The 10,711-nt window shown below is 56.6% G+C and overlaps 4 protein-coding genes across 5 annotated transcripts in view; 2 read left to right on the top strand and 2 right to left on the bottom strand.

Annotated features, from left to right (window-relative positions):
* The window catches only part of Vwa7 (von Willebrand factor A domain containing 7), an 11,099-nt gene extending 3,354 nt beyond the window's left edge, over positions 1-7,745 (top strand). Inside the window, exons 7-17 of one of the 2 annotated variants that reach the window (XM_026777832.1) lie at positions 203-372; positions 1,592-1,704; positions 1,833-1,949; positions 2,527-2,715; positions 3,231-3,363; positions 3,458-3,610; positions 3,687-3,779; positions 3,995-4,296; positions 4,376-4,515; positions 4,689-4,863; positions 7,569-7,745. In XM_026777832.1, coding sequence (XP_026633633.1) covers positions 203-372; positions 1,592-1,704; positions 1,833-1,949; positions 2,527-2,715; positions 3,231-3,363; positions 3,458-3,610; positions 3,687-3,779; positions 3,995-4,296; positions 4,376-4,515; positions 4,689-4,863; positions 7,569-7,625 — 1,642 coding nt within the window. In that variant the 3' untranslated portion in view covers positions 7,626-7,745. Of the gene's footprint in view, positions 1-202; positions 373-1,591; positions 1,705-1,832; positions 1,950-2,526; positions 2,716-3,230; positions 3,364-3,457; positions 3,611-3,686; positions 3,780-3,994; positions 4,297-4,375; positions 4,516-4,688; positions 4,864-4,933; positions 5,272-7,568 lie in introns of those variants that run through there. The other variant, XM_005370812.3, reaches the window with a different exon arrangement.
* LOC101994656 (RT1 class I histocompatibility antigen, AA alpha chain-like) overlaps positions 1-10,711 on the top strand; it is a 629,094-nt gene that overhangs the window by 378,565 nt on the left and 239,818 nt on the right. The gene's annotated exons all lie outside the window — the stretch shown is intronic.
* On the bottom strand, positions 5,363-7,210 carry Sapcd1 (suppressor APC domain containing 1). The gene is made up of 4 exons (XM_026777876.1): positions 6,840-7,210; positions 6,470-6,610; positions 5,975-6,064; positions 5,363-5,777 (listed from the first exon to the last, which is right to left on the bottom strand). The coding sequence occupies exons 1-4, from the start codon at positions 7,083-7,085 to the stop codon at positions 5,688-5,690; spliced, it is 567 nt and encodes a 188-aa protein (XP_026633677.1). The 5' UTR covers positions 7,086-7,210; the 3' UTR covers positions 5,363-5,687.
* The window catches only part of Msh5 (mutS homolog 5), a 22,779-nt gene continuing 19,895 nt past the window's right edge, over positions 7,828-10,711 (bottom strand). The window contains exons 17-24 of the mRNA XM_026777874.1: positions 10,516-10,705; positions 10,278-10,404; positions 9,799-9,948; positions 9,419-9,493; positions 9,101-9,244; positions 8,882-9,019; positions 8,280-8,353; positions 7,828-8,024 (exon numbers count right to left, since the gene is read on the bottom strand). Coding sequence (XP_026633675.1) covers positions 7,913-8,024; positions 8,280-8,353; positions 8,882-9,019; positions 9,101-9,244; positions 9,419-9,493; positions 9,799-9,948; positions 10,278-10,404; positions 10,516-10,705 — 1,010 coding nt within the window. The 3' untranslated portion in view covers positions 7,828-7,912. The remainder of the gene's footprint in view (positions 8,025-8,279; positions 8,354-8,881; positions 9,020-9,100; positions 9,245-9,418; positions 9,494-9,798; positions 9,949-10,277; positions 10,405-10,515; positions 10,706-10,711) is intronic.

Below are 10,711 nucleotides of genomic sequence, written 5' to 3'. Positions count from 1 at the left end.
GGGGAACTGAGGGCCCGGGTGCTGGGGATCGGTCAGTGCTCCCCGGGGAACTGAGGGACCGGGTGCTGGGGATCGGTCAGTGCTCCCGGGGGAACTGAGGGACCCGGTGCTGGGGATCGGTCAGTGCTCCCGGGGGAACTGAGGGACCCGGTGCTGGGGGCAAAGGCGCAGAGCTTCACTGTCCCTCCGACTTGGACCGCAGGCTGCTGGACATCACGCCAGCCTCCAGCCTGAGCTTTGTCCTGGATACCACAGGCAGCATGGGTGAGGAAATCAACGCAGCCAAGATCCAGGCGCGCCGCATCGTGGAGCAGCGGCAAGGCGGCCCCATGGAGCCCAGTTTCTATGTCCTGGTGCCCTTCCATGACCCAGGTAGTGTTGGTCTGCAGGGATGGTGGGAGGAGGCCCAGGGCGGAGATTGGAAGTGGGCCCCAGGGCCGTGCTACCTGTTGTCTTGGTGAGTGTCTACTGGTACCTGTGTCCATGGAGGAGAATAGCTGCTTCCGCTGTCTCTAAAATGGCAGCATTTTGGCAAGTCCAGTGCTGGCTTAGGCAGGCTTCCTTACGTTCCTGTGCTAATACATCTTTTGGTTGTTTTTTTTTTAATATAAACTGTTTTATAAATATAAAATGTGATGGCTGTTTTGCCTTTGTGTTGGTCTGCACAGCAGCAGTGAGCACTCTTCCTGTTGGGCCGTCTCTCCAGGCTGCTGCCATAGAGATCAGGATGAAGATGGGTCTGCTCAGTGGGGAGGCAGGGTCTACTCCCAACCAAGTAGAACACCTGGCCTGGGCCAGTGAGCCTTGCAGCACCTCGGGCTGGCCAGCTAGTCCTTCTTTGCTTACCATCTAAGCCATAGCTGGTGGGTCCTGGACTGAGATATCTTCAGGGGAGGCTGGAATCCGATGCATCTCAGAGTGCCTGACGTTGAGTAGGGACTTGCCACATGCTTCACAGACGCATGAATCAATACTGTTAGCTTCCAAATTCCCCAGCTCGGGCTAGAGAGATGGCTCAGTGGTTAAGAGCACTGGTTGCTCTTCCAAAGGTCCTGAGTTAAATTTCCAGCAACTACATGGTGTCTCACAACCATCTGTAATGAGGTCTGGTGCCCTCTTCTGGCCTGCAGGCAGACACACAGAATATTGTATACATAATAAATAAATATTTAAAAAACAACAACAGCCGGGCGGTGGTGGCGCACGCCTTTAATCCCAGCACTCTGGAGGCAGAGGCAGATGGATTTCTGTGAGTTCGAGACCAGCCTGGTCTATAGAGCTAGTTCCAGGACAGGCTCCAAAGCCACAGAGAAACCCTGTCTCGAAAAACCAATAAATAAATAAATAAATAAATATAAAAAACAACAACAAATTCCCTAGCTCATTCAGTTCTCGCAATGAGCCTCCTAGGGGAGAACTGTTATTTTCTCTCATTACATCTTAGAAGCAGGCTAGAGAGAGGGTTCAGCCATTAGGAGCGCTTGCTCCTCTTGCGGAGGACCTGGGTGTGGTGCCCACATTGGTAGGTTCAGGGCTCCCTCCCGCGGTCTCAACCCACCTCACTCGTCTGACCTTCCTTTCCCCTGCCCAGGGTTCGGCCCTGTCTTCACAGCCAGCGACCCTGACAGCTTCTGGCAGAAACTCAATGAGATCCAGGCCTTGGGAGGCGGAGATGAGCCAGAGATGTGCCTGTCTGCCCTGGAGGTCTGGGCCCCCTCCCCTGTCCCTCCCTCTCCCTTCCCTCTTACGCTGTCCTTCCAAGCCTGTGCTCTGCCCTCCCTGGTTCCACCCACTCCTGCCACCATGTTGACCGGCAGCCGTTCCTTCCTCAGCTAGCCCTGCTGCACACACCTCCACTCTCCGACGTCTTCGTCTTCACGGACGCCTCCCCCAAGGATGCCTTTCTTACCAACCGGGTGGAGTCTCTGAGTCGGGAGCGGCGCTGCAGGGTGAGCGCAGCCTTAGCTGCCTGAAGATGGGAACACGCGGTCTCATGTAGGGTCACCCCGAATCTTTAACCCACTCCAGAGTGGGGGTCCATGCCTTTAGCAGTACTGAACTGTTCAAGGAAGGGCTGTGGGGTCTTCACAGACCCCGGGGCCGGCAGAGAAACCATTGCATGAGGCGAGAAGGGAGCCAGTGTTGGTTCAAATTCTAGAGTTTGACCTGGGCAGTTCACGTTAGGCATATTTAAGGACAGTATAACCTTGGAAAGAAGTTTCCTGGTAACAATTATCACAATAAACCTGCAAGGTACATACGTCCTGCCTTCCAGAAGGGTGGCTTCTGTTGACTGAGAGACAGAGCTCGGATAGAGGCCTAGGGAGGAAGGGTCTGGGGATTCAGGTGAGGCAGCACAGATCACCGGACCATTAACTACGCCCATGCGCCCTTTCCAGGCGTGCATACATACACAGGGACAGCCCCATGTGTTTGACACTTCTAATTTCCCGAGTGCTTAGCTGTCAGCACAGGCACCGTGTGCCCGCTACACTGGGCCAGCCTTGGGTCGTCATTTGGCCATAGGTGACGTTCCTAGTGACTGAAGACCCATCGAGGGCTCAGGGCCGAGTGCGGCGGGAGGCCTTGTCGCCTTCGCGGTTTGAGCCATATGAAGCAGTTGCGCTGGCGTCGGGAGGAGAGGTGATCTTCACCAAAGACCAGCACATACAGGATGTGGCAGCCATTGTTGGGGAGAGCATGGCTGGTGGTCTGGTGAGTGACCATGGCCAAGGGGGTCCATGTCCTTAGCTCAGATCTGAGGTCTGGGATGCTCTGTGCCTCTTCTGTAGAAGTTGGGGCGGGAAGTCGTGGTGGTCATGTGTCCGCCGCCCCAGATCCATGGCTTCTAAACCTGCCATCTTGTCTTTTGTGTCCGTAACTGCCCTCCTGCCCTCCACCTTGGTCTCCAGGGCCGAGACAAGAACTTTAGTTTTTGGTTTTGAGGTAAGGTCTATGTAGTCCTGGCTGGCCTGACCTGCGACTCACTGTGTAGACCAGATTGGCCGTGAACTCACAGAGATCCGCCTGCCTCTGCCTTCTGAGTGGTGGGATTAAAAGTGTGTGCCACCACATCCAGCCATTCATCATCTGTGAAGGGGAAAAAAATGATGGCCTCACCCTGAATCCTGTCTCCCAGTTGTGTCACCAAGCCCGGTGCCCTGCTGAGGACCCCTCCCCTCAGTCCGAGCTTTCCTTTCTTCTCGACTTTGTCCTGCCCTCATCTGCAGGTGACTCTTCCCTTGGAGCCTCCCGTCTCCATTCCTGGGGAGACTCATGTGTTTGCTGTGGACAGGCTCCTCCGGAACGTCACAGTCCGGGTCCACGGGGACATCAGTGGCTTCTGGATCAAGAGCCCCGCGGGTACCGTCATGTGGGGCTCGAGCACAGGAGTCGAGAGCAAGGGGACAGTAGGGGAAAGGATCCTTTCGTGTGACAGTCTCTCGTCCCCATCCAGGGGTGTCCCAGGGTCCAGAGGAGGGCATAGGTCCTCTGGGCCACACTCGTCGCTTTGGACAGTTCTGGACAGTGGCCATGACTGACCCCCCTCAGACAGGGTCTTGGGAGATCCAGGTAGCAGCTGAGGGAAGGCCCCGAGTGAGAGTCCAAGGTAAGGAGGGAAGGCTCCTGGGAAGAGGTGTGGTGACCACAGCGACCATGGTCCTCTCTGACTGCCTCCTCCTCAGCCCAGACCTCCCTGGACTTCCTCTTTCACTTCGGGATCCCTGTGGAGGACGGACCCCACCCTGGCCTCTACCCCCTGACTCAGCCAGTGGCAGGTAATATAGACTGTTCCCTGCCCTGCGTGTGTGTGCGCACGTGTGTACGTGAAGTGGATACATATGTGTCTGCGTCATGTTTGATGAGTAAAGAACACTAATGGGCTGTTCCAGCCTAGTGGACTTCACATGACCCCGTCCAGTTCAAGACTTCATCCCTTTTCCCTGCGCCTCCTCCAGTCGAATGTGACCACTGTCTTTCCTTCCCACCTCAGGTCTCCAGACCCAGCTACTGGTAGAAGTGACAGGGCTTGTCTCTAGACAGAGCCCTGAGGCCAGCCGGCCACACTTTTCCCACGTTGTCCTTCGAAGGGTCCCCCAGGGCACTCATCTGGGCCGGGTGCCCTTAGAGCCTGTGGGACCCCCTGAGCGAGGCCTCCTGGCTGCCTCGCTGCCACCCACACTGCTGTCTGGCTCTGCACCCTTCTCCCTGGAGCTGCTTGGCCAGGACGGAGGCGGGCGGGACCTGCGCAGGACTGCCTGCCAGCCTTGCTCTGTGGCTCCTGTGCTCCTGGAGGTGAGGAGAAGTACGGGCGGGCGGGCGGGCGGGGCTGGGGAGACCAGAGCCAGCTCTTCTAACCCGCCCTTCCCTGCAGCTCAGTGGCCCGCCAGGTTCCCTGGCTCCTGGCAGCAAGGTCCCTCTCAGCCTGCATGTCGCCAGCTTCTCTGGCCCCCAGGATCTTGATCTTAGGACGTCTGTCAACCCTAGCTTCTCGCTCACCTCCAACCTCTCCAGGTGAGATTCTCCCGCATCCACCTTTGCTTGGGTTCTGGCTCCACCCAGTCAGTTCTGTAGGGACCGGGGCGCAAGGGCTCATCCCAAGCCCAACCTCTTGGCCCTCAGTCCTCGACCCTGTTTGGCCCCAGCCTTGGCTGTATCCCTCCCCGGAGCCTCTGTCCACTCTGCAGGGCTCGCCTGGGACTGAACGAGTCCGCCTGGGGACGCCTGTGGCTGGAGGTCCCGAGTTCAGCAGCCCCCGACAGTGTGGTGATGGTGACTGTGACTGCGGTGGGCCAAGGAGCCAGCCCAGGGCCCCCGACCCATGCCTTCCTCCGGCTCCTGGTGCTGGCCCAGGCCTCGCAGGTAAGCTGCCTCCGCTTTCCCTCTTAGCTGCCAAAGCTGGGCACACTGTAATGTCCCCCTCTCTCCGCAGGATCAGCTGGAGACCCCTGCCCACTCCACTGGCCGTGTGCTGCCTCCAGCCACCCCTACCCTGCTCTCTTCCACTTTGGTGACTCAGGGCAGAGCTGGGGGAGGGGTGGTCGGCAGAGCCTGGTGGGGGACACTTGGAGGGGCGCTGTTCCTGCTAGGCTGCTCGTCCTGGTGACAGCCCCTCAGGGACTCCTTTCCAGCCCGTCCTGTAGGTGGGCTGTCACCTGGCCTCAGGGCCCTGCCCTCCTGACTGCTTGGGGACTTTCTTCTACCACAAGCGCACACTTGTCCCTTTGCTTCTTTTTTTCCCAAGACAGGGTTTCTCTGTGTCGCCCTGGCTGCCACAGAGCTCGCGCTGTAGACCAGGCTGGCCTCAAACTCAGAGACCTGCCTCTGCCTCCTGAGTACTGGGATTAAAGGTGTGCGCCACCACCCACCACCGGCTCCCTTCTCTTTCTTAAAGGAGCAGACTGGCACGGTGGTCCACACCTGCAGCTCCTGTAACAGGGCTGAGGTGCGAGGGACAGATGGTGACAGATTTCCATGAGGTGCTGTTCCTACTCCGAACAGAAACAGCACAAAATGCTTTTTTTTTTTTTTTTTTGGAAAGTTTGCTGTTTATTCCAGAAGGAGGCAGGGCAGGGCCCAGTAGGCGCAGTTTTCACCTTATCCGGGCTGTGTCTTAGTTTAGGTTAAGGCTGAAGGAGGGCTCCTGTGGTCATGCCTTCTCCCCAGAGATGCTGGGAGGGGAGGATTCACACACGGGTCAGGCGCCTCTGCCCCCGCCGAGCCACCTCTCCCTCTCCCTCGGACTGGGTCGGTTCTTTTTGCTGCTGTGACAACTCCTACAGGAGAGAGAACCAGACTGGCCCCTGCTTCCCCTGTGGGCCAGGGTCTGTCACACCTTTAGTCTGTGCATTGCTACCACAAGTTCTCATCCCTTGGCATTTCCTCCTGGCTCTGGGCCAGGCAGGAACCAGCCTTGCGACTCCAAAAGCCCCCCACCTCCCCAAAGTCTGTACATTAAAAACAAGAGGCTCACCTGAATCAGACGGCGCAAACAAGCGTTCACCTCTTGAATCTGGGTGAGCTGTGGGGAGTCAGTCGCTGAGTCTGAGTTCATTAGAAAATCCTGGATGGGTTGGAGGGTGACTGTGATGGAAAGGGACCCGCCTGCCACTTCTGCTCTGCGCTCCCTCGTCCCAGAACCCTCAGACAGGTGGGAAAACCCAGTCTCTTAACACTGCAGCTCCCTTCCGACTGCACAGTATCACGCTCCCCACCCGCCATTCTTGTTCCTTATGGCTCCTCCCTGTCCATCCTGCCCTGTGACAGGCAGGCAGGCCACTCCCCACTCTGTGGTCAAATGGAGCCCCCTCTGAATGGAATGCAGACAACAATGTCACTGGCTGAACACGGGTGCCATCCTGCCATCCCAGGGCTGTTCCACCTCATGATCCCGTTAACCCTCTCCTTTCCAGAGCAGGCTCCGCTAGGTCTCCCTCCCCCAGCCCATGCCCAGGAGGCTGCTCCCTACCTCACCGAGGGCCCCCAGATGCAGCTGCCTCTGCTGTGCCTCCCTTAGGTGGTCTGCGAACCAGGCCTGGCCCTGCTCCAGCAGCTGCAGACCCTGCCACAGAGCGTCTTGTTCCCTCTCCAGAGCCTGCATCATCTGCAGCTGCCTTAAACAAACAGAAGCCAAACTCTCAGTCCCAGCAGGACCCTAGCTATGGCCCACACTCCCAAATGGCTATCCGGTCACTAAGTGTCAGCTCAGACTGGCCACTGAGGACCTGGATGGCAAGGGGACACAGAGGGAAAGTTTGTGGGTCCTCAGTTGAGTGGAACTAGATTGAGGGCCGGTCAGGGGAGAGGATGTCCCAAGACCCCGCTGGTCTAATACTCACCCAGAGGAAGAAGCTCGGGGCCCCTGGATCTTGGCGGCTTGTCCCCAGTGGAAGCAGCAGAACAGTGTAGGGTGCTTGCACCTGGGGTGGCCCACCAGGACCTAGGCTCCCCATGGCTCTGATGTGGGAAGGGTGGAGCCAGCGCTGGTTCCTCTCCAAGCCCTGCCTTCTACCCATCCTGCCTTGTCTTTCAGCCTCTGAGGCCAAGATTAAGGCAAGAGACGCCTGCCCTGAACTATGTGCCATCCTTCAGTCTGTTTTCGTAGAGCCTCTTTGGAGTAGTTGGCCTCATTGAGTCCCAAGAGCAGGATTTGAATTTATTTAAATGTGTATTTATTTATTTACTTTTTATAAGAGTCGGTCTTTCTATGTAGCACTCACTATATAGACTAGGCTGGCCTCAGACTCAGAGATCTGCCTGTTTCTGCCTTCCTGGTATTGAGATTAAAAGCCTGCATCTCGGGGCTGGAGAGATGGCTCAGTGGTTAAGAGCATTGCCTGCTCTTCCAAAGGTCCTGAGTTCAATTCCCGGCAACCACATGGTGGCTTACAACCATCTGTAATGAGGCCAGGTGCTCTCTTCTGGCCTGCAGACATACATACACAGAGACAGAATATTGTATAGATAATAAATAAATAAACAGATAGATAAATATTGAAAAAAAGCCTGCATCTCCATCCCTGACTGGATTTGTGTGCATATATCTGTCTGAGTTTCACGTTTCCCAGAGCCCAGGAGACCAGAAGGATGTTGGAAACCTTGGAACTGGAGTTACAGATGCATGAGAACTGACTTGTGGTGCAGGAACCAACCCACTTCTGCAAGAGCAGCCAGTGCTCCTAACCACTACATCCCCCAGCTCTCCTGTTGTCCCATTGGGTGGCCTCTGGAAGGATTTTGATCCAAAATAAACTTTATTCCTAATACAAAACAAAAAAATGTTGTGCAGCCAGAGAAGTCAGCATCTAAAGAAAAGGAAGCGGTGTGGCGGGTCTCGGCTGTCAGGTGGCGGGTCTGGGCTGTCAGGTGGCGGGTCTGGGCTGTCAGGTAGCTGACAGGATGGGGAAGGAGCTCAAAGGATGGTGGTGGCCGCTGGCAACACTTCCTGACTCATGAAGATGCCCAGGTCCAGGGTGGGATCTTCCAGATCCAGCTTCAGAAACTTAGTCACCAGTGCCTGGCAACTGCAGGGGAGAAAGAACCATGTGATTTCCAAATCTGTGCACAGGAAACCGCAGCTTTGAAGAGAAACGGTTTCAGAGAGCAGCGTGGGTCCTGTCGGTTTTGTCATTGGCTGACAAGGTCTTGCTATGTAGCCCAGGCTGGCCTTGAACACTGGGACTACATCACACCTGGCTTGGTGAGGGGAGGGCACAGGGCTGCAGGAAGGCTGGCTGAGGCCCTGTGAGGGGAAGACGTTGGGAAGGAACCACACTCACTTTTCCATCTGGTTCCTCCTCAAAAGCTCATTTACAGGTTTGATAGGTTTCCCACTGCGGATCAGGTCTGAGACCTAGCACAAGAAGGAAAGCGTATGGGTGCATTCGAGGAAAGAGGGCCTAGCACTCCACGTCTTCAGGAGGAGTGGGTATAAGGTGCAGAGATGCCCAGTGGTTAAGAACACTGGCTGCCCTCACAGAAGACCTGGGTTCAATCCCTATCACCCACAAGGCAGCTCACAACCATCTGTGACTCCAGTTTCCTGAGATCTGCTGCCCTCTCCTGACGCCCACAGGCACCAGGCACATGTGGTGCAGACATAAATATTGCAGGGAAAACACTCATGCACAAAAGACTTTTTTTGTTTTTTTTGAGGCAGGGTTTCTCTGTGTAGAGCAGGCTGTCCTGGAACTTGCTTTGTAAACCAGGCTAACTTTGAACTCACAGAGATCCACCTGCCCCTGCCCATGGAGTGCTGGGATTAAAGGTGTGTGTCACCACCACCTGGCAAAATACATAAATCTTAAAAACCACTTGAAGAGGAGCAGGTGTGCTGGAGGGAGCCCCGAGGTGGCAGTGGCAGCACACAGGCTCTTGTCACCTCTTTGCCACGAGCAATGAGCTGGTCAGGAAGCCCGGCCTGGGCAGCTGTGTAGGAGGCATGGCTGGCACTGGCAACACCTTGGCAAAGCTGGTAGAAGAAGACAAGGTCGTCCCCGTCCTCACAGGTCTCCATGGTCTAGGAGAGCAAACAGTGACAGTGTGGGGCTCCCGGGGACCGAGAAGAGGGAAAGGCCACGGGCTGGAGTGACCTCCTCACCAAGTACTGCACTAGGGGTCCTTGTGGCAGCAGCTGCAGCTGAACCAGGCTCAGGAAGTTGGTGGCCACAAAGATGTGGGGGCAGCTGGGTCCCAGGGCTAGCCAGTGCCGGAGCACAGCAGCCAGAAGTGCCAGCCCGTCCACCTGCCAGAGGGAAGAGGTGAGGGGACAGAGCCAGGGCATCCGTGCCCTCTGTACCCGCCCCGCCCCGCACCCACCCCCACTCCTCCACCCCCGTCTCTGCCCATCCATCCCCCTCCCTTCCCTGAGCTCTTCTCCTGCCCCTGCCCCTTCATCCTCCATCCCCGTCCTCCTCACCGTATTGGTTCCCTTCCCAAATTCATCAATGAGGACCAGGGACTGCTGGGTGGCATTGTTCACGGCTTTCGCCACCTGCTGGGCACAGGGTGAGCAGGGTTTCCTTAGCCTCAGCACTGGCTTCTGACGTGTCGCCACGAATAAACTTTGCACCTGTCTTACAGCGACACGCCTGTCTGCTCAGCCCTCCCTTGTCAGCAGTGAGGAAGGCTCACTAAGGAGTCTCAGAAGTGCTTGTGGTGTTGCTTCCTCCAGACTCTGACCCGGGTGCCCCCTGGCCCCAAGTACAGAGGACATGCAGCTGAGGGAAAGTGTCCCCGAGGGCGGGGCCCAGGTCCTGCTTGAATCTCCCTTCCCCACCTCCTTTTGCTCCGTTTAACCTGGTTGAGGTCAATCATGAAGGTGGAGAGACCAAGGGAGATGGATTCACAGCTATGAATTCGGGTGAAGATGGCATCGATTATTCCAATTTCAGCCTCCTCTGCTGGCACAAAGCTGCCCACCAGGGCCATGAACGTGATCAAGCCTACCTGGGCGTGGGAGGACACAGGACATGGGCCTGGTACTATGGCAAAGTACAAACAGGTCAACTAAAGACATGAGTGACAGATTAAAGAGAGGACACACTGTCCCGTGTCCTGACTTCAGAGTTACTCTAAAGTCAGGGCTGTGGGTAAATGCATACCGGGAATGACACGGGATCTCTTCAGAGCTTGGTCAAGGAACCCGTGGCCGTGAAAAGGTCTACCATAAAGAACTGGCTCTCAGTTCTCAGACATGTGTTTTAGGGAGCAGAGGATATGGCCTGGCTGGCAGACGACTCGGAGATGCCAAAGACCGAGGTTGTATGGCTCCTCACCTGTTTGAGGTATATGCTTTTCCCCGAGGAGTTGGGTCCAGTGATGACTTTGACCCTCCCTTGGTCCCCACCACAGTCTGTGGAGTTGGGCACAAAGGTTCGTGCACACAGTTCCATCAGAGGATGCCTGGGGGGGGGGGGGGAGACACTGCATGGCCCAGGATCCAGGTGGATGAACCCCACACCAGAAGACGGAGCCTGTGGCCCTGTCTGTGTCTCCGCCCCACTCTGTCCTCACCTGCCATTCTTGATTCGTACCCCGTGGATTCGGGGAGAGTAGTGGGGTCTTGAGTAGCCATAGTCCCGGGCAGCACTGGCAAGAGCCAGAAGGACATCAAGGCGAGAGGCAAGGTCCAGTACCCGCGTCAAGACAGATGCCCGCGCCAGCACCTGGCACTGCAACTGGTACATCAGCAGGGTCTCCTGGTCTGGGG

This window comes from Microtus ochrogaster, unplaced genomic scaffold (genome assembly GCF_000317375.1).
Source record: "Microtus ochrogaster isolate Prairie Vole_2 unplaced genomic scaffold, MicOch1.0 UNK87, whole genome shotgun sequence".
NCBI classification, from domain to species: Eukaryota; Metazoa; Chordata; class Mammalia; order Rodentia; family Cricetidae; genus Microtus; species Microtus ochrogaster.
Note: the sequence above shows the minus strand (reverse complement) of the source record. Positions and strands in the feature narration are given on the sequence as shown.